Genomic DNA, 19702 nt, shown 5'->3' on the forward strand with positions numbered 1-19702 from the left:
AAAAAAAAAAGAAAACAGTGAGTGTGATGGGAGAGATTGAGGAGAGAGAAAGTATGATGAGGGAAGAGGTATGATGAGAGAGAAAGTGTGTTGAGGAAAAAAATGAGGGAGTGTCACAAGAGACATTGAGGAGAGAGAAAGTATGATGAGAGCGAAAGTGTGATGAGAAAAAAAGAAGGAAGAGAGTGCGATGGAAGAGATTGAGGAGAGAGAAAGTATGATAAGAGAAAGTGTAATGAGAAAAAAAAAGTGTAATAGGAGAGATTAAGGAGAGAGAAAGTGTGAAAATATGATGAGAGAACAAGGAGGGAGAAATGATATGAAAAAAAAATAAATAAATATATTTTGATATTTGATATTAAGGGAGAAAATTTTAATTTTAGGTCAAGGATATTTTTGGAATAAAGGAATATTTTGATTGATGAAAATAGGATAATGGCTCATTGAAGGCGAGGTACATGGAAATGAATTATTACCCAATTTCAAGGATTCATTCCCTTATTTGTATTCATATTCCTATAATCCAAACATTAACAATGACAATCAATGATTCTCATTCTCATTCCTATTCCCCTAAATCAAACGCCCCATTAGTGTATTTTCTGGTACTCAATTATAGGTATTAATATAGATAGGGGGAGTAAAAATTTAGAAAAATAAATTAATAGAACCGAATAACTGATATTTAATCAATTCAATTTATTCAATCTTTAAAAAAAATTCAATTCATTCAGATTGAAAAAAATTTAATTTGTTCACTTTGATTTTAATCAAATGCTCAGCAGTAAATATATGTTCGTTCCAGAAACCATGAAAAATTCACTACAACCCGAAAATGCTAGGCAATCCTTGAAACTTTGAAAGTCTGAGTAATTACTAGAAAATATCCTACATATTGGGGGAATTCAAAATACATGCGCTATCCCCCGTACAACAGAGTAATAATCTAACACACTGGACCAGTGTGATCCGTTCCATTCACTTTGAGCTGCTAGCCTGCCAGCAAAGAGCACAAGGGAGGGAATAAACGATCCATCCACTAAACTCCATCTGTTATACTTTAAATATACTGGGGAAATAGAGTACATGGGAATTGCATCCTGTTAGGAAGCAAAGGTGCAATCGTACAAAGAGATTCATAACTAAGTAGACTTGGGCGGGTCCTGTGACATCGCTGATTTGACTCGGTAGACTTTATTATTTGGTATCAGCTGCTGCTTATCGTTTATGTTTCTGGATGAAAACTCTTGCCTGCCAAATCCACCAGAATGACCTCTGGTAACTTGTTCACTAGGTGAGTCCATAGGCTCATTCCTACTAATATTGCTCCTATAACCTCTCGTCATTTGCTTATCGATCCAGTTCATAGGTGGGAATGGAGGAGGCGGACCACCATCCAGGATGGACTGTTGTTGCGGTGCAGAAAACCCAGGGTTTTGCATTCGTATCTGAGGCTGCTGTTTTGGGCCATTTTCCAATCTCAGCTGCGACACATCTGGTACAATACCAGTATTTGAATATGATGACTGACCGTGAGAGTTTGATGATTCTGGCATCCTCGTGTTTTGTTTACTAAATTGAGTGTCATGAATTTTTGGCCTCGAGTTTGAGAAACCTTGCATACCAGAATTTGAATACTGATAATAATTCGGACTCTCATAGCCTCTTTCATATCCGAGTGGGCCAGTAGGTTTGACTTTGCTGCCAAAAGTTGGGCCATTGCGATATGCCAAGTCAAGCAAGCCAGCATTATTGTTGGACCTAATCTGTAAAGAATTTTTAACAAGACGATGTGCTGCTTCTCCGAGAAGATGACCAGAGAGAGCTCCAGAGACCTGTGGCCTGAAATTAATATCGATCAGAAAGCAGAAAGCAGAAATAAGTTGTAATGTAAGCGTTGGCCTGAAATCAATCAGAAGGCAGAAAAATGCAAGTAATACTGAAAGCATAAAAATGAGTAGCCCACTCCAAATCGAAATCCAACTTGATGAACAGAGCAGGCCTATATGCACCATAGTTGCTATGTGGAGTCTCCAGGTTAAAAAGGGTATGAAAATATACCTCTCTCTATTTTGGCGTCGCCCATAGTTATCTTCATGCCACAGCCCAGGAAAAGGTTTAATATCGTATGGTCTCAATATCTGTCCAAGCAGCAATTTTTTATTTAGCATTAAGATAGCATGGCACTACATAGCAATAATCTTTTCATTAATATATTGTTATCTGTCCCAGATGTTCAAATCAGAATTACCAAATGAGAAAATGGGGTTTCGTGATATAATAATACACATCAGAAACTAAATCCGTTTACATATCCTTTTAATATAAAAAGGGATACTATAAATGCACAACCATGAAGCAAGACTAGAATAGCTAATGCTCATGCTATATAATCCTCCTGGTAGCGAGCTTGCAAATTTTGCATTTTCAATTGAGAAAAAAAGAGAAAAGATTGACAAAATTTATTGTAAAATCTGTGCCACCGACTTTGAATATTTTATAAAAAATTATCTTCAATTTTGATTCAAAAAAATATCTAGAAAGACAATGTGTTCGAGACACAAAAAATATATATATATTTAATGAGAGCACAACAAGATTTAATTAATATTATTGAATCTCATAGAAATACAATAATCCTAACCTTAACTTCTAATGTCTAGAGTAATAACAATAATACGTAAGCAGATATATGTTGCACTCGATTGATGGTAGTTGGGTTATCCAAAAAGGAATAATTAGCTTTAAAATTTTTTAATATCCCTATATTGCCCAAGCTATTTCTAGTCATCCCAATAATATTGATCATTTTCATGGCATAAATGACAATTTTTTTCAATTATTTTTGATAATACGTTGAATAATGATACTGCAATAATTAATTTAAAATTAAAATTTAATTCTATCATGTTAAGTAGAATTTTTTTTTTTTCATATTTGATGTATTTTCCATGTTAATTCTTTATATACAAGATGGACTTAAAATTAATTATGAGAATATTTCAAAGTTTAGGAATGCAATTTGATTTGTTCAATCATCATTGTAAAAATATTATATAGATACATGCATATAAGTATAAGAAAATATCTACTGATGTATATACCATAGATGGAAGTCAATCTAGCTATATACCAAAATCAACCTTAAAATTTAAGCACCTTTAACAACTTATTTAGAAGATAGATTTAATGCAAACCCATTAGAAGATCTTAATTCGTTATATGTTGAACACACAAGCAACCTTTTAGAATTATTTTATTGTAAAAATGATTTTTTTTTGTTGTATATATTCTAAGTAGGGACAGCAATAGGTCGGATTTCATATCCTCCATACCCATCCTTATCTATTATATTCATCCTCATACCCATTGGATATTTAACTTTCATCCCCATACCCGTCGGAGGATCGGGTATTCATACCCTACTCATCATCCTATTACTATCTACAATTCTCTTTTTTTTAAAAAAAAATATTTCAATGAATTTATGAATATTTATTAAATTATTAAAAAAGTAACACTGAGTGAGGATAATAAGAAAAAGAAATCCCCTTCGGAAGAGGAGTTACTAGATCTCTTATTGAACACAGGTACATTCAAGCAACGACTTAACGAGAAGTTCATTGAAAATGGAATTGATCTTGTGTTGTCCGATTCTGCATTTCCTTGTGATTCAATTGCTATTGGGAATAAGCCTAAAGTTGCACCACTCGGAGCTAAAGTTATTTCTTTCCCAATAAAATTAAATGTGCGCGCACAGACAAAGTCCCCAACTCTCGCTGCACAACACACACACACAGTTGATATGCTCCCCAACTCTCGCTGCGCGACACACACAGAGCTGATATGCTCCCTGACTCTCGCTACGCAACTATGCATGGTTTTCATGCTCCGTCAGAATTTTACTGTAGCAACACCCGTCAAAATTAAAAAAACCCTAAACTATTTTTCTACTATAGTAGAGTCATGTTGTAGGGCAGCTACAAAACCAGAACGTTGTAGCAGCTACAAAACCAAAACGTTGTAGCAGCTATGAAATCATAGCTGCTACAACATGATTAGACCACAAACCAGAACATTGTAGTAACTACGATTTCGTAGTTGTAACAACGTGGTTAGACCACAAACCAGAACGTTGTAGCAGCTACGATTTCATAGCTGCTACAACGTGGTTACACCATAACGTTGTAGCAGCTACGATTTAACGTTGTAGCAGCTACGAACGTGGCAGCACCACAAACAAGAACGTTGTAGCAGCTATGGTTCCGTAGCTGCGACAACACAATATCGACTAATTCTAACGGGACGCTGCTACAATAGAGAAAGAAAAATTTGTGATAAAGCACTGTATATATATATATATATATATATATATATATATATAAGGAATCAGGTAGGATATGGGTAGGATTTTGCCACATCAATCTCCATACTTGAACCTAAAAATACTCATACTCGAATACCCGATTATTTAATCAGGTTTAAAAATTACCTTCATACCCTCCTCCATTATGGTCGGATATCGGATACAGAGGAAATTGCCACCCCTAATTCCAAGTTCACACCTAATGCTAATATTAGTGATCTATTTAAAAATTATAGATGTAATAACTTATTTCATAAATTTATTAAATCTAATATCCTTGACATTATTTGTATGGATATAATTTTAGATTCTAGAATTAAATGTAGGTTTATAATATTATAATTGAAATATTATGGAAATAGGGAATTAGTAAATGTACAATAAAATTTGATTTAAATTTGGAGAAGTCAAGAAAAAATAAGGAAATGTATTTATTAGGGAAAGTTATTTTTTAGAATTAATTATTAATATACCACGTTAAGGGTTAGATTATTTCTTGTCTAGTTTTTAGGATAATGCAGGACATTTAGAAAGAGACTCAACCCCTTTGTTTGAACTATCTTCAGATTAATGAAATTTAGGTTCTCTTTGAGTTTAGTTTTCTCATGTAATATTGCTCGCTCCCTGTATCAGATTATGCATCCCTCCTTTTGCAAAAATACTGCTCCCTCCTTAGCTCGTCCTTGTTCTTGTATGTTGTCTGTAGCTCCTATTCTCCATTTGAGCATTGTCTAAAGCTTATCCTTTCTTATGGCTAAAAAAAGGACTATCCCTTTCTGTGCCCTCACGGTGCATACCATCATACATTTTATAATTTAATCTATTATCATTGAGATATCTAGAAGGGGAGCCTTGGCGCAACGGTAAAGTTGTTGTCATGTGACCAAAAGGTCACGGGTTCAAATCTTGGAAACAACATCTTGCAAAAAGCAAGGTAAGGCTGCGTACAATGGATCCTTCCCCGGGACCCCGCATGGCGGGAGCTTCGTGCACCGGGCTGCCCTTTTTTTTATCATTGAGATATCTAGTATAGTCAGACAAAATTAAGGTTGCTGATTCAAGTCATCTTACCATACCAGATAAGCCTACCATCAAGGCCATTAATGCTTTGAACTTGGAACCTAGTCGTTGCAAAATTCATAGAAAAATTTACATGAGGCTTGACCTATCCATTTAACAGTTACTATTTATCTTTTATGTGAAAGCTATGTGAAGAACAATGTATGGACAGCTATATCTTATAAAACAATCATTAGATAATAAACATTACTGATGCAAATATATGTAGATACTCACATAATCATAATATTGGAATTACCTTTGCTGGCATTTTTACGCCTTTAGGAGGTTCAGGGATATGTGGGTGATATAGAGGATTCATGAACGTAGCATTTCTACAGAATAAAGGACAGAGGAATAAGCATAGTCAACATAAGCTTCATTAATTAATGTAAAACTCAAATAGTTTTTCAATTCCAAGATGGGAATCAGTATTTCTGCAAAACAAGTACTTACAAGACTCTATTGTTTTCAACATCGATTAAACCTTTAATAGGAGTAGATATTGAAGCACTATAGCGATTCCTCTCACACAAACAAAGGAACCCATTCATTCCATCACTGGCATGAAGTGGAAAAAGTTAAGAGTTCATTAGTGAAAGAATACCAACACAATCATTGACTTCATAATGATGGGAAACATCGTAACCTGAAATTTGTTTCGATTGGAATACAATAGCGTGGCTGCTCTTGAATTGACAGATGGGAAAATGTTTGATGTAAGTAAGCAATCTGCACTGTCAATCGATGACTTTGATGAACATAGATTATATCATACATGATCCTATTGCGTGACTTCTCTTCTTCCTGGAAGTATTATTGGATGGTCAGTGTTTCAAAAGAATGTTTTGTATACAGAATCAAAGATCATAAGAAAAAACATATCAACACCATTAAAGTGTCTTCAAGTTTCTGAGTTTCAGCAAGTAGTAGCCTCTCGTCAATGAATGGTAGTTTTGCAACACCCTAAGTAGGAAACAAAGTCACCATAAGGCAGCATGTCAATGGTTAGATTAAAAAACAGTTGTACATAGTCAGCAAGAGAATGACACACCTGCCATGAAAAACGTTTGCCATTCATGTCTATCTCAAAGTCTGAATGGCAAAAAGCATATAAATATTTTTTATCATTAGGAAGGCATTTTGATAAGAAAAGAAATATGGCAAATAAGAAAAGCAATGCATGTAACAAGTTTACCTTTTGGATAGAATGAACATAATGGTGATTTTGGATTAGTCATCAATGCCCCATATTGCTTAGGCAAAGCATTTGAACTTCAGCACCAACAGAAACATTGTTTTTTTAACATTATGTCCACATTCAAGTAGTGTTTAACCACTAAACGTAACCATCATACACAGAATTTAAACTGACCTAGCAGCAGGCAGCGTTCCCATTAATTGATCAAATGGCTTAAATGGTTGACCAAGAAAAAAGGTGATCTCCAAATCAGCCAAACCTTTTAGATCCGATGCAAATGGAGCATAGTGATAGGGATAGAACCTGGAAAGAACATCTGTCAGTTTTAAACTGTTTTGGTCATTGTAAACATTATTACCAAAAAATAAAGATTGAGAAATTATCAATTACGAATTCATTGCATTTTTAAATTGCAAAAAAAACTGAAAATTGGTGTTGTGTTCAAAGTAATAGAAGAGAATATGTTTTCAAGCGTGTAGCAACTTATCAAAAAACAATTTTCTATTCTTTTTTGGAGAAAAAGGAAGGCAGAAATCCTATCAGTCACCAAATTATCCACTGTCAATAGACTATAAAAATTAAGCCCATAAAAACTACTAAGTAGATCTCCAAATTAACTAACATGAAATGCCTGAAGTGGTATATAGTTCATATGTGCCGATACCTATTTCTATATTAATACTGGAATACAAAGCAAAAGACACTAAGCTAGAAATCATGTTTATTGCATTACATTAAAAAAAAATAAAAATCTTGCTTTGGCATTAAGAAGACAATTGTTCAATATGTTTGCCAACCTTGTCAGATTCTATTGACAATTGACATCCTACACAAGGAGTAGAAAGTTCTTAAACCTCAATTCAAGTAATATCAGACTGGGATAAAGCAAGAGACAGAAAAACTAAACTCAGGAGGCATAGTAAAGTAATTACAGCCGCAGATAGGAAAATAACATTATCATAACAGCAAGCTCTCAAAACAAATACCAACCACTGCCAAGAGCAGACACCTTGGTAGTAGTATCTCATTATCCAGCAAAGGCCTTCGACATATTTCTGTACCTGAGAAATCAGAATGCATGTGTTAGACAAAAAAAATTGGACTAAAAAAGGTTGCATCGGTTGATAGCTCCTTTCACTTTCCAAAAACATAATGCAATAGTGAAGCATAATTTATAATTAGAAGATAGAAGGCAGCTGCCTCAAGCAATATTGTGTTCCACTTGGAATAAAAAAATATGAATGCCAGAGAAGTTGATAATCAATATTTTGGAAGGAAGAAGCAGCTTCTTCAAACAATATTTAGCTACATTTGGAATAAAAACAATATCAATGCCAGAGAAGTTTATAAACACAATTCTGGAAGGGAAAAAAAAGAGAATTTATGAAGATGAACATAACAATTTTGTTTTATACTCTCCTATCTATTGTCTCCCAGCACAATTTCCAAACAAATGGCTGATTGCATACTATTGTTAGCGAACACCTCTATTGGATGAGTTTAATGCAGTGCAAAGTTTTATGAGACATATGGTCACTTCGATCTTATATAAAGAGCAAAAAATTTAAAGTGACTCACGACATCTCTTTTGACATTGTCAATCAGTTTTGGTTCTTGTACTCCAAACTTCTCGGTATAATATCGTTCTTTGTATCCAGGTTCACCTAATTTCACCTGAAAAGCAATCCACAATATTTTAAAAAGCTCTTTGATGCCCTATCTTCTACAAACAAAAGTTGGAAACAGTTGAGTGATCTAAAAACAACATATAGAACAAGGTAAGTAAAACAAGCAGTAAAGCTAGTATAACTGTGTGACACATTTACCCAATAAAGTAGTTCTACATGGAATAAAATTTTAGTATCTTATTGCCGATTAAAACTGAACTGTTCTTCCAAATTGGTTATGATTTAAAAATACTTTGTTGAACTTTGCAACACAATACTAGATTTTGTCAAGCTGTAAATCCCATACAAACACAAACCCAAAAATAATCAATATTGATTTTTTTTTGTCCAGATTGGGTCGTGTGGTTTGGGGGGATTTTGGATTTTCAATGATTTCTGAGATTTCGGGCTTTTATATTATTCTCACCAAAAATTCACAAAAGCCAAAAAACTAAGATTAATAGGAAACTTAAATATATAAAACTCTAGAAATACAATCATGTTGCCATCGTGGGAATAGAAGGGATGGTGGAAGGGGGGTGAACGCATACGTAAGCAACAATCTCGTGAAATCATGGAAAGCAGGAAGGATGTCAAGTATACTTGTGTTGCCAACATGGAATAAGAAATGATAGCTAAGACAGGGTATATGACAGATGCAGGGATGGGTGGTGGAGGCAACTAAGTTGCACATATGGGATCATAAAAAACAGAACACAAAAGCCAGAAGAGGAATGGCAAAGGATCAGGCAACTCCTCTAAAAAATATTAATTGATTAGTTGCACAGTTGGTATTTGATTATAAATAACATATAAAATATATAACTATTAGTTAACCATATGATATAATTTAATTAATCTATTATGTGGTATAAATAGTGGCTCAGATCACATTCTTTTGAGTTTGATACCAAAAACTGAAAACTCAACCCAAACCTAAAATACAAGAACACCTTAAAACCTGAAAAAAAACTGATTTTGGGGGTCAATTCAGTTTTTAATTTGGGGCTGATATATTGATTTTATTGCCCACCTCTGGGCTAGAGCTTATTCGCATGGCTCAGGGATTTGATAAGTGGCTCGAACTTGAATTTCCTTGATGTGTGAATGGAAAACATGTTTCTGTAGGGTGGGAAATAGAAAGTGTTTGGTGCCAGGTGGGTCGTGCATGCAACAAGATTGAGACATGATACATGCAAGCTTTTTTGTGCCTGTGTGAAGGTGGAGAGAAGTTGTTGGGTGGTTGTAGGATTGTGGAAGTGAAAAGAAGAGAAGGAAGTCACAGAGGGGAAACAAGGTGCTTCGGAAATCTATTATAGGCTCAGCTTTGATAAAACGATAAACACAGGTGGGGGATAAATTAACAGAAGATGGATTTCTTTTCTACTTTAAAAAATTATGGTCAACTGCCCAACAGTCAGAACTCATGTGTTGAGCTCTGAGGAACCCTCAAGCCTTCAGCATCAGGTCCAGTTTGTCAGCTACGGATATCTAGTCATACCCTTGTCTGAGGTCCAATAGTGAATGCCCTTTAGGTCCCAGCTACTGAGTGAGGGAAGAATGACTGGACAAGTGTTGCTCCCACCCGCAGCAGGATGAGGCCAACAGAACAAAGGGAGGGGAGGGGGCATCATGCTAAAAACATATCCTTAAAAGGGGAGGACAGACCAATTCTGTATCCATCAAATTTCCATCAAATTTCCCTATCCCGAGTGGGAGGGAAAGAAGGCACTTGACCTTGGACAAGATAAAAAAATATCACCGAGTAAGATAAGGGGGACTGGATAGTAAAAAGTGAATTTGTGAAGAGATGCTTAAAGATGTCAAATGCAAGGTAGTTACAAATCTCATGCCAATTGGTGCAGCACCATGATAAATCATGTGCCTCAATCAGCAATCTCTCGGGGCATGCCTTGGTAATCTCACGAAAGAGAGGAGAAAATCACAAGTAATTATTTTTAAAAGATTGCTTGAATGATGAAGCGTGAACACGGTTCCTTCCACAAAAACCAAAACAATCTCATTTTGTAAGAATTAAATAGCAAAGTAGGCTTCAGCTGCTAGATAGTAAATGTATAGATAACAAAATAGAACCAGAAATATAAAACTAAAGTTTAGACTACGAAATGAAATGAGTATGCTTTATTGAAACAGTTATTTTTGTGCTCTATTTTATCATATCACAGTCAAATTACTCGTCCAAAAATGCATCACAAAGAAGAAACAGACGAACATATCAAATTGACTGTCAAATAAACATAACATGATGCATTTAAAGTAGAATCAAATACTTGGGAACAATCACTTAAGTAAGTTTATCTGTATGGTTTGTCTGAGACAATAAAAAAGGAAAAAACTGATTACAATTCATGATAAATTCATTGCACAATGATGCCAGATAATTTATTTTATGCTTTACAAGTACCTAATTCATTGGAAACAGAATTAGTTACATTTACGAATAATCAACACCAGGCAAACCTTGTCAGTGGATGCAGATTGAAGATCCTCTGATTCTGAACCCTCTTTCTGCATTTTGAGCTTTATTTCTTCATTGTTTTCATATGCCTGGCATCCATCATTAAAACATATTACTATAAATGAAAGCAGGCCTAACAACAAACTTACCAAATCATTCACTAACACAAAGGGAAAGTAATATTTGATAAGCATGCAACAACATCGTTCAAAGAACAAGGAGAAATATGCGCATAAAATTCCTGTTCAATGGCAACAAGCAAGGTTCTACAAAGCATCGGCCTTGGCAGAGTAAGGAGACAGTGAAATGTCCACGGACTGTATATCCAATCCTCAAGTGCAGTTTGAAAAGAAAATATTTGCCTCGTTTGAACTGGTTTAGATAGGATCAAATTAAGCTGAAATGCTAAGCTACCCTAGTTGGTAGCCTATCACTTAAAACTTGTTTTGCAAGTGATAACCACTTTGGATAGAAATTGTATCCATGTTATTTACATACAACATTGACTGTACATTGTTATATAAATTGTTAACTAATATAGATTGTTACATCTTGTTTTCTTCATTAGATAATTCCCATAAATATTTTTTCAATATGAAAGTACAAATAGGATGTTTTGATTAATATACTCTATTATATATTAGTTATTTTTGTTAATACATTTTTTTATGTTTATAATACTACCCACATGCCCGAATGCTACATTTACACTATACAATGACTCAATTACATAGATTGTCTGCATATGCTTGTTGAAACCTTCACAAAAGTAACATAATAGTTGAATGAAAAATATGGTAAGAGACGGGGATTGGATGGAAAAATAATAGGTAATACATTGTATAGTTCGCAGCAATATTTGTCTTAGAATAATATATTGCTCTAGGCTAAGAAATGGCATGGAATAGAAAGAACAAAAAAGAAATCAAAGATAAAGGAACTCTTAGATTCCTGGTTGATCCAAGAAATGCAGTTTTATTGTTAAAAATCAATTTTAGTTTTTTAATAATTTTTCTCCAATTATTGTTTTATTATACAAATTTTACTTTATTTTTCTAGGTCTAGCAAATCTAGTAAAACCTTTGATCATAGTTATTTAAAGCGTGAGGCACCCAAAAACGCATAGGTGTAATGGGCCTAAGGCACACAACGCAAAGTGAGGCGACACCTTACCGAAGTAAAGGCGTTCTAGGTATAAATTTTTACAATTCAAACATATATAGGGAATTTTTATTAAAATATTTCACTTACAAAACTATAGTCTATAAAATATTAAACAATAATGTAAATATGAAATTCACTAGCAAATAAATACGTTATGCGCATAATTCAAATTATAAATAAATTCAAATAGCTAAATCATCAAAATCTTCATCATCTTCCTCAATCATATCATTGTCATCATCACCAGATATTTCTAAATTGTATAGTTGAATCTTCATCAATTTCCTCAAGATCAATTTCTTCCTCCTCTTACAAGGTGCACAGGCACAAGAGGCTCGCCTGACTACGTCTTGCACCTAGGCGCAACCAAGCGAGCGCTTTAATAATTTATGCCTTTGGTACCTATTAGGCATCTAAGCTCTTGCAGGGGTCTCAAAAAAAACATTATTTTATTTCATTCATTAAACTTTCAATAGAAAGTGTTTTCTTTAACTTCTATCTAATCACCAATCAAAGCATGTAACCATGAGATTACCATCAGCTACATACGGGTCTAGCAATCCTAGTAAAATTTTAATACTTCAAGGCACATAAGCTCTTGCAAGGGTCTAGAAAAAAAGACTTCATTTTATTTCATTTATTCAACTTTTTAAAAAAAAAAAAGTGTTTTCTTTAACTTCCATCTGATTGCCAATCGAAGCATGAAATCATGAGACTACCATCAGGCAAACACGATTTATACATGGGTTCTTGCTTGTGTAGTTGTGTTGCTCACTAAGACTAGCTTAGCAAGGCATGTAATCATGAGGCTGCCATCGCTACACAAGGATTTATATATGGGTGCCTGCTTATGCTGCTCACTAAGACTAGCTTTTTCTACTCAGCCGATAAGTAATCAAAAGGCAGAAAATTCATACCCCATTTAGAAAGAAAATTTTATTCTGCTCAAAAACAGAAAATGTAGATGGAGGATTTTGTAGTAGACAACATAGAAATCCAACCGAACAACACCCAAAAGCAGGAGGATGGAAACAAAGGGAGACTGCTAATCTCCTTTCAGTTCTCATAGAACAAGAGGGACCATATATTGCTTAGCCTACCAGAGAGACAATTTCCATATAATATTAACCAATGAACTGGGAAAAGGCTTCCGTACAAGGAAGCCGTGATTAGACATAAAGTGGCATTCATGACAATAGCATTAACATTTTTGTTTGATTCTACTCCTATTAAACTGTTAAATTTACGCCCTAAAAGCCAACCAACAAAGAATTGGAAAGACAAACTGATAAACCAGTAGAAACTCTCTGACCAATCATTGGCTCTTTGAATATTGATTAAGGAGATAGCATACCTGGATAAGATAATGACAATAGAGAAGAAAGACACTCATTGGTTGAAGATAAATGGCTCGAATTTTTTACACATTCAATGAACTAAAAAGTCCATTAACATTGTTTCCTACTAAAACTAAATTTGCAACACCAACTAATGATAGTCCACCTTACATGGATTAATCCAAATTCAACTTTTTTGCTTGAAACGACAAGAATGCCAAATCAAATCAAGCCAACAAACGTTAACATGTCAAAGCACTAAAATTAGTGCATACAGAATAATCATGACTACCTTTTTGGCTAAAGGACAAAAATGATTAAATGAAATCACTTCAATAAGTTTGTTAAGACTCATAGAGCCCCAGTTCCAAAGTTACTTATGAAAAAATATGATCCACCGTGCTTAAGCATGAAAGGGCACTTTGATGTTAGCAAGCACCATATCCAGAATCCCAACATGCCACATCAACAAGTGTAGCAGACTAGGTGTGCTTATATTAAGGGGGCGGCCTCCTTCCTCCAAAGTGATTAATATGGGACGGATTGGATGGACTTCCCACTTTTTTCAATGAGAAGTAATAGCCAATTTCCAATAAAACAATATATAAACATAGATTTTCACCTGTTGAATGCGAGCTCTCTTTTGAAATATTTGGTCTTCATAAACTGCAACTGACTGAATCAAATGTTCCACCCGATCCAATGAAACCTGCAGACATGAAGGTATGTAATATCAAAATAAATCTAGTATAGAAGAAAAAAACAACAACACAAGCATAGAGAACACAATTATTTTGTCAGATGAGTGTGAATTATTGATGTATCACCAAGGTACAAGAAGCTGATATAAGATGCTTCCTTAGATGCAAACTCAATGCATACAGACAAACACTTTAATATTGCAGTATCCCACTTATTTGGATATCTAATGGCTACATGATTACAATTCACTGATAGCATGCCATGATGAGAACCTGAAGAAGCAAATTCCCTTTATTTATGAAAAAACTGAAATCGCAACCAGGAAACATGAGAGAAATATTGCTCACCTTTTGTTGATTTGGCATTCTTCAACTAAAACAGGAAAAACATATGCAAAAGCTAAGAATTCAATGTCCAAGCAGAAATGATGTAAACTTAATGATACAGTTCTAAGTTGAATACTTCTCTGCGATATTTAACACACTTCTTTCTCATTTCCTGATGTTTACACCTCCAACTGTATGTGAATCATTCCTACATCTCTAGGATCAACAGTCAACCGGGAAGATATTTAGGTTAAAATACTAGATAATTAAATTTGCAATCTATAGATTTAAATTGCATAGAGCAATATAAGATTGCATCTGCTATAACGTGTCAAAGTCCAATCAGCCTCCAAGATGAGTAACAGCTTCTCTCACATAAACCATCATGTCTGGACAATAAATCATGCGTAACAAGTATACACATGCAATTTAAAAATCAATTAAAAAATATTAACAATAATCACAAAAATAACCAGTTAATAGAACATCAATAAACAAAAGTACCTCTCCAGCATCTGTTAGGTAGCCACCCATTGCTACAAATTCCCGTTTATAAACATACATAAGAAGATTTATTGAACCCTGCAGCAGAAAATCATCTTTAGCATAAACAAACACATACCAAGTCTCCTATTAAAAATATTATACATCACAATCCCAAACGAAAATATAAACCTTGTGACATAAAATATTAAAAAAAAAAAGGTTTAAAGGAATAAGAGACTATAAAGAGTGAGGAATTGGTTTGCTACAAACCTCACGAATTTCCAAAGTGGGCATGTGTGGTAGAAAGTCATTCCCAACAAAGAAACACATAAAGACAAAATCATCCACATGCCGTTCAAAGTTTATTGGAAATGGAGCATCACATATTTCCATATCATTCTCCAAGTATTCCCGCAAAACCCAGATGTTAAGATACTGTGAACAAGGAAAAAAAAGAGTCGAATTTATAGGGGCAGGCTAACGATTAAAATGTAATACTTCAACAGATGTAATGAATACACAGACAATTAAATACATTTTGTTGCTAGAATAAACCTGATATTTCTTTTTGTAGATAGGTGAACTCTCCATAGACTTCTTATCCTCTCTACAGTCAGCTGCAAGATGTCCAGTTTGGCCACACAGGAAGCATTTCTCGTGTTGCCCTGGCATGGTTATCACCTGTCAGTTACATTGTTTTTCAGTGAAGATAACTTAAAAGAAATGTAAATTGTAGTGGCAAAAGGTGACCAAGAACAAATGATGCACATGGTAGTGAATAACAAGCAAACATATTACTGAAAGTATACAACTATACAAACATATACTTAATATTCATGCTAAATATCTTCATAACTAGAAACGTTTATGGTACACGGAGAATTCAGCTTCTTGATACATTGAACTTGTAATCTCTGGATGCAGCTTTACAAACTTCATTGACATCAATGAAACACTTCCTCAAAGACTTCAATTTCAGCAAATAGGTGCTTTAAAAGTCAGGAGTCCAACAATGTGATCTTCCCCTTGTGTACAAAAGGATTATGCGATTCAAACCCTACACTGGTATTGCAAGAATATGATTTTGAGTAATATAATTACCAAGATATTTCTCTACGTACTCAAGACCAAATTACAAACCAAATTTACATAGAACAATAACAAGTTATTAGTCCCAACTGTTTAGGGTCAGCTACATAAACTCCTGTCGTCATTGAACTCTATATTAAGGGCATATTGCTAGTTATTGGTCAAATTCACATACCTCCCTTAGAATTGAAAAGTGGACCTCATGTGTTGTTAAAGAAAGCATTATCAGATCTGCATCCTGCAAAATAGCAAAGAAATATTAAAACAGATGGATAACCACAGATTAAGGGTTTGTAAGATTTCAGGGTAAAGAGAGCACACCAGGCCATATAAACAATGGCGTGTGTTCGGGTTGAAACCAGGAAGGTTGCGTTGCAAACGAATATATGACATAATTTTGTGTTCACCCTCTCCCGGCACATTAGCATCCGACAATATAACCTTCAAATAATCATCCAATGCACATCTCCATGAATATTATAACAGAGAGAAGTTTCCTGAAATCAAATGATTAATAATAAACCAGCAATGATTACATCGCTGAGCAAGGAAATGATCCTAACGCATGCATCTGATGATACAATGAGAGTAACACCTTGATTGACTGCCATCCAGGAGTATGATTCAATCTCAAATGTATGAAATACTGAAGTGCAATTGAGAGTGCCGCCATGAACTCTGTCCCTGGTGTTATAACATTTGAATCAGCTGTCTCAGGTTTCTCTACAGGAAACAGCTTTCTTCCTTCAAGCTCGAATTCCTTCTTCAACCTTTCCTCTTCTGCAGCCTGCAATATGACTTCAATTAAGCATTGTCTGAGGTCCTTAACCACATTTGATAATGATAAGATTCTTACTGCCTCAGCTGAATCTTTTGCAGCTCTAAAACGCCGAGAACGTTGCTGATTCATTTTAGCTCTTGGAGCAACACCATCTGAAAGGTTTGCAAAGAATGAAATACAGCAAAGTAATAATACCCAACAACAGAATATGGAGACTCTGTATCTAACAGAGGAAAACTTTATTTAGGAAGCTGACCTATTGCCATAAAGAACAGCCTTCGTGGACGAACCAGTCCAAAGAGATGATCAATATAGTCAAACATGGTTTTGAAAACACCATCATAAGTGGCAGGGGCAGGCTGCACGCAGTGAACATTATTTGGCCTCATAGATGCAATAGAGACACTTCAATTACTATAAATATTTACAAAGAGAGAAGACTAGTGTTGCAAAAACAAGTGCGTGAGGGGAAAGAAGTATAGAGAAAGAGGAGTACAAAGTTGATCCTTGTTTGTGTTTCTCTGGAGGGAGACAAAAAAGGAAGGATTCTTTATTTTGTGAATTTTTTAAAACATAAAAACAAATAAAATGATCAAAAGAATTATTTTTTATTTTCTTTATAAAATCACAGGCACTTAGTTGAAATCAACACTTTCTGCCTGGAGCGTGTTTTAGACAAAATTGAGGAAATATTTCCCCAAATGTTTGTTTCGCAACCCATACTCTCCTGCCATTGTTTGCCTCCCTCCTTTGATTTCTGAAGTACCGAGACACATTAGTCTCAGTCACTGGGTGACTATTAAAGTATCAACTATCAAGGTACAAAAAATTATCTCACACTACTTTAAACCATAGTAAATAAGTCCATAACACTCTCACTAAACTAGGACCCTATCTAATAGTGGCACACTAGGATAAAATAGCCCGAAAAGCCACTCTATTTATAAATTAATAAAGGTCTTGAACTACTACCTACCTTTATACCATAACTTGAATAGCACCATGTAGCACATTTTTATGAATGAAAGAATACCCACTCTAAAAATCTCACACATTTCAATTTTTGTGAGGACTAAGTTGGTCTCAAGCTTGAGCACACTTAGGTTGCCACAGTTTAGGACTGAAAATAGACCACCTCTACCAATCCCTTTAGCCAAACACATTCTCGACTAGGGGAAAACAACATTCTTTGTCATGATATACACCAAAGAACATATGTTGAACCAAATACGATGATATATTCGTAGATATATCTTCGATCATCTGGATCACCACCTAAGTCAACATTAATATAGCATTGCAAGAAAAGCTCACTACCCATCTTGAATAAGATATATCATGAGCTGAATTGAGTAAACTTTAGTATCCTCTTTGAAACATAAGAATGTGGCTTCCTTTACGGTTGGATGAAATAACTTACAAATCCAAAAAAGAAATGTTGCTTATTTGACCTTGTAATCAAGTAAATAAGGCTTGCAACAAGTAGTAAAATAATCAAAGATTTCATGATTTAAAAGGGCCTTGTCAAACCTCAATTTCATGTTTGCATCCAACGGAATAAAGCATTTCTCAACTTGATAAATCTTGATTTTATCAATAAGCTTGACCACATAAGCATTATTAACCTACAAATTGTATACATGCTCTTTTGGACCTCCAAACCAAAAATGCTTTAACCCAAAAAGGTAAATGAATTTGCTAGTCTTTCATCTTAAATAGAATAGAAAAAGTAGCACCTCCCTTTAAAGAAGTGTTTGACAATTGATGAGCTAAAAGCTCTCAAAGAGTAAGAAGATTTTTTATCCAACCAAAGAAGGTAGATTGTTATCCTTGAATGTAGGGTTAATGTAGGGTTAATGTAGGGTTGAAAATTGACCAGAATATACATGAACAAGATATATACTTGTCTACAAAAGAACTTATTCAAGTTTGTCCAACATAAATTTTAAAAAAAAAACAAACAAACAAACAAACAAACAAGCAAAAAAAGAGAGAAAGAGACGATCACTTCAAGGGGATTGTCCATCAACAGTAGCCATTTGATTCATTAACTTGCTTAATTTGTGCCAAAAAAAAAAAAAAACCATGCAGACTTTTATTTACAGACATGCCGGAGTGTATTGACAACAATTAAAAAACTAATTTTAAAAATAATGTCTTATAACTAATAAGAAAAAACTATTTTTAATGGTATCAAAATTTATCACTAAACTGAACTGCACAAATGTACAAATAATCTGGGCAATCCCTTTTTTCACGCAAACAAAATAGGGAGATGGCCGATAAGCTAAAAAGCACCTTGCTTGAGAGGAAGCACTCTCACTTACCCTTCCCTCTGGGTGGAAACAGGGATGGATGATGTTGTTCATGTCGAGGTATAGATTGTCGAACTCGACGCCGCTAGGGTTGGGTCTCAAGAGATCCACGGGTTCCTCCTCGACCACGTCGGAGATGCATAAGGGGTAGCGGTCGGCGAGCCATCGGTAGAAGGCTGGCACTCCCATACTTCGTCTTCGCTTTCCTTCGCGATCTGGATCGACTGCCCTCCGGGTAACCCACGAATGGGGAAGACGAGGGTAGAGCGTGAGGGAAACCGGAACAAAGCGCCGAGTCACGAACTCGAACCGACCACATCAATTATTTAACTGGTCCACCGATCGGCGGTCGGTGGACTATGACGCCGCGTGACGAGCTAGATAATCTATTTTTTTAATAAAAAATAACAATAATATTTAAGTTTCTTAATATTTGAGTTTATTAATTTTAATTTGTTTTACTATTAAATATATATAAATAAATTTTATTGAACTGAATATTTAATTTATTTTAAAACTTACATATTTGAGTGGGTGACACAATTAAAGTGTAATTTAATTACATTCTACTTTATTTAACCTGTCTTGAGATTTAAATTTTAAAATTTTAAAAATAAATAATTATTAGTTTTTATTATGTCACCTATACACTTTAAAAATAATTTTTTTCCGCTATGAAATAGATAAAAATAGTGATAATGTCCAATGAATTAGGAAAAAAAATAATGGT

General features: G+C 34.5%; 1 protein-coding gene across 1 annotated transcript; it reads right to left on the reverse strand.

Annotated features, from left to right (window-relative positions):
- Positions 1-849: 849 nt before the first annotated feature.
- On the reverse strand, positions 850-19284 carry LOC122032375 (5'-3' exoribonuclease 4-like). Its single transcript, XM_042591661.1, has 22 exons — positions 18985-19284; positions 16914-17016; positions 16733-16809; positions 16472-16663; positions 16198-16317; positions 16052-16114; positions 15343-15468; positions 15058-15222; positions 14806-14883; positions 13896-13982; positions 10775-10861; positions 8205-8300; positions 7617-7687; positions 6801-6929; positions 6624-6700; positions 6480-6520; positions 6317-6391; positions 6075-6232; positions 5882-5986; positions 5685-5760; positions 2062-2141; positions 850-1842 (listed from the first exon to the last, which is right to left on the reverse strand). The coding sequence occupies exons 1-22, from the start codon at positions 19159-19161 to the stop codon at positions 1143-1145; spliced, it is 2883 nt and encodes a 960-aa protein (XP_042447595.1). The 5' UTR covers positions 19162-19284; the 3' UTR covers positions 850-1142.
- Positions 19285-19702: the final 418 nt, after the last annotated feature.

This window comes from Zingiber officinale, chromosome 11A (genome assembly GCF_018446385.1).
Source record: "Zingiber officinale cultivar Zhangliang chromosome 11A, Zo_v1.1, whole genome shotgun sequence".
NCBI classification, from domain to species: Eukaryota; Viridiplantae; Streptophyta; class Magnoliopsida; order Zingiberales; family Zingiberaceae; genus Zingiber; species Zingiber officinale.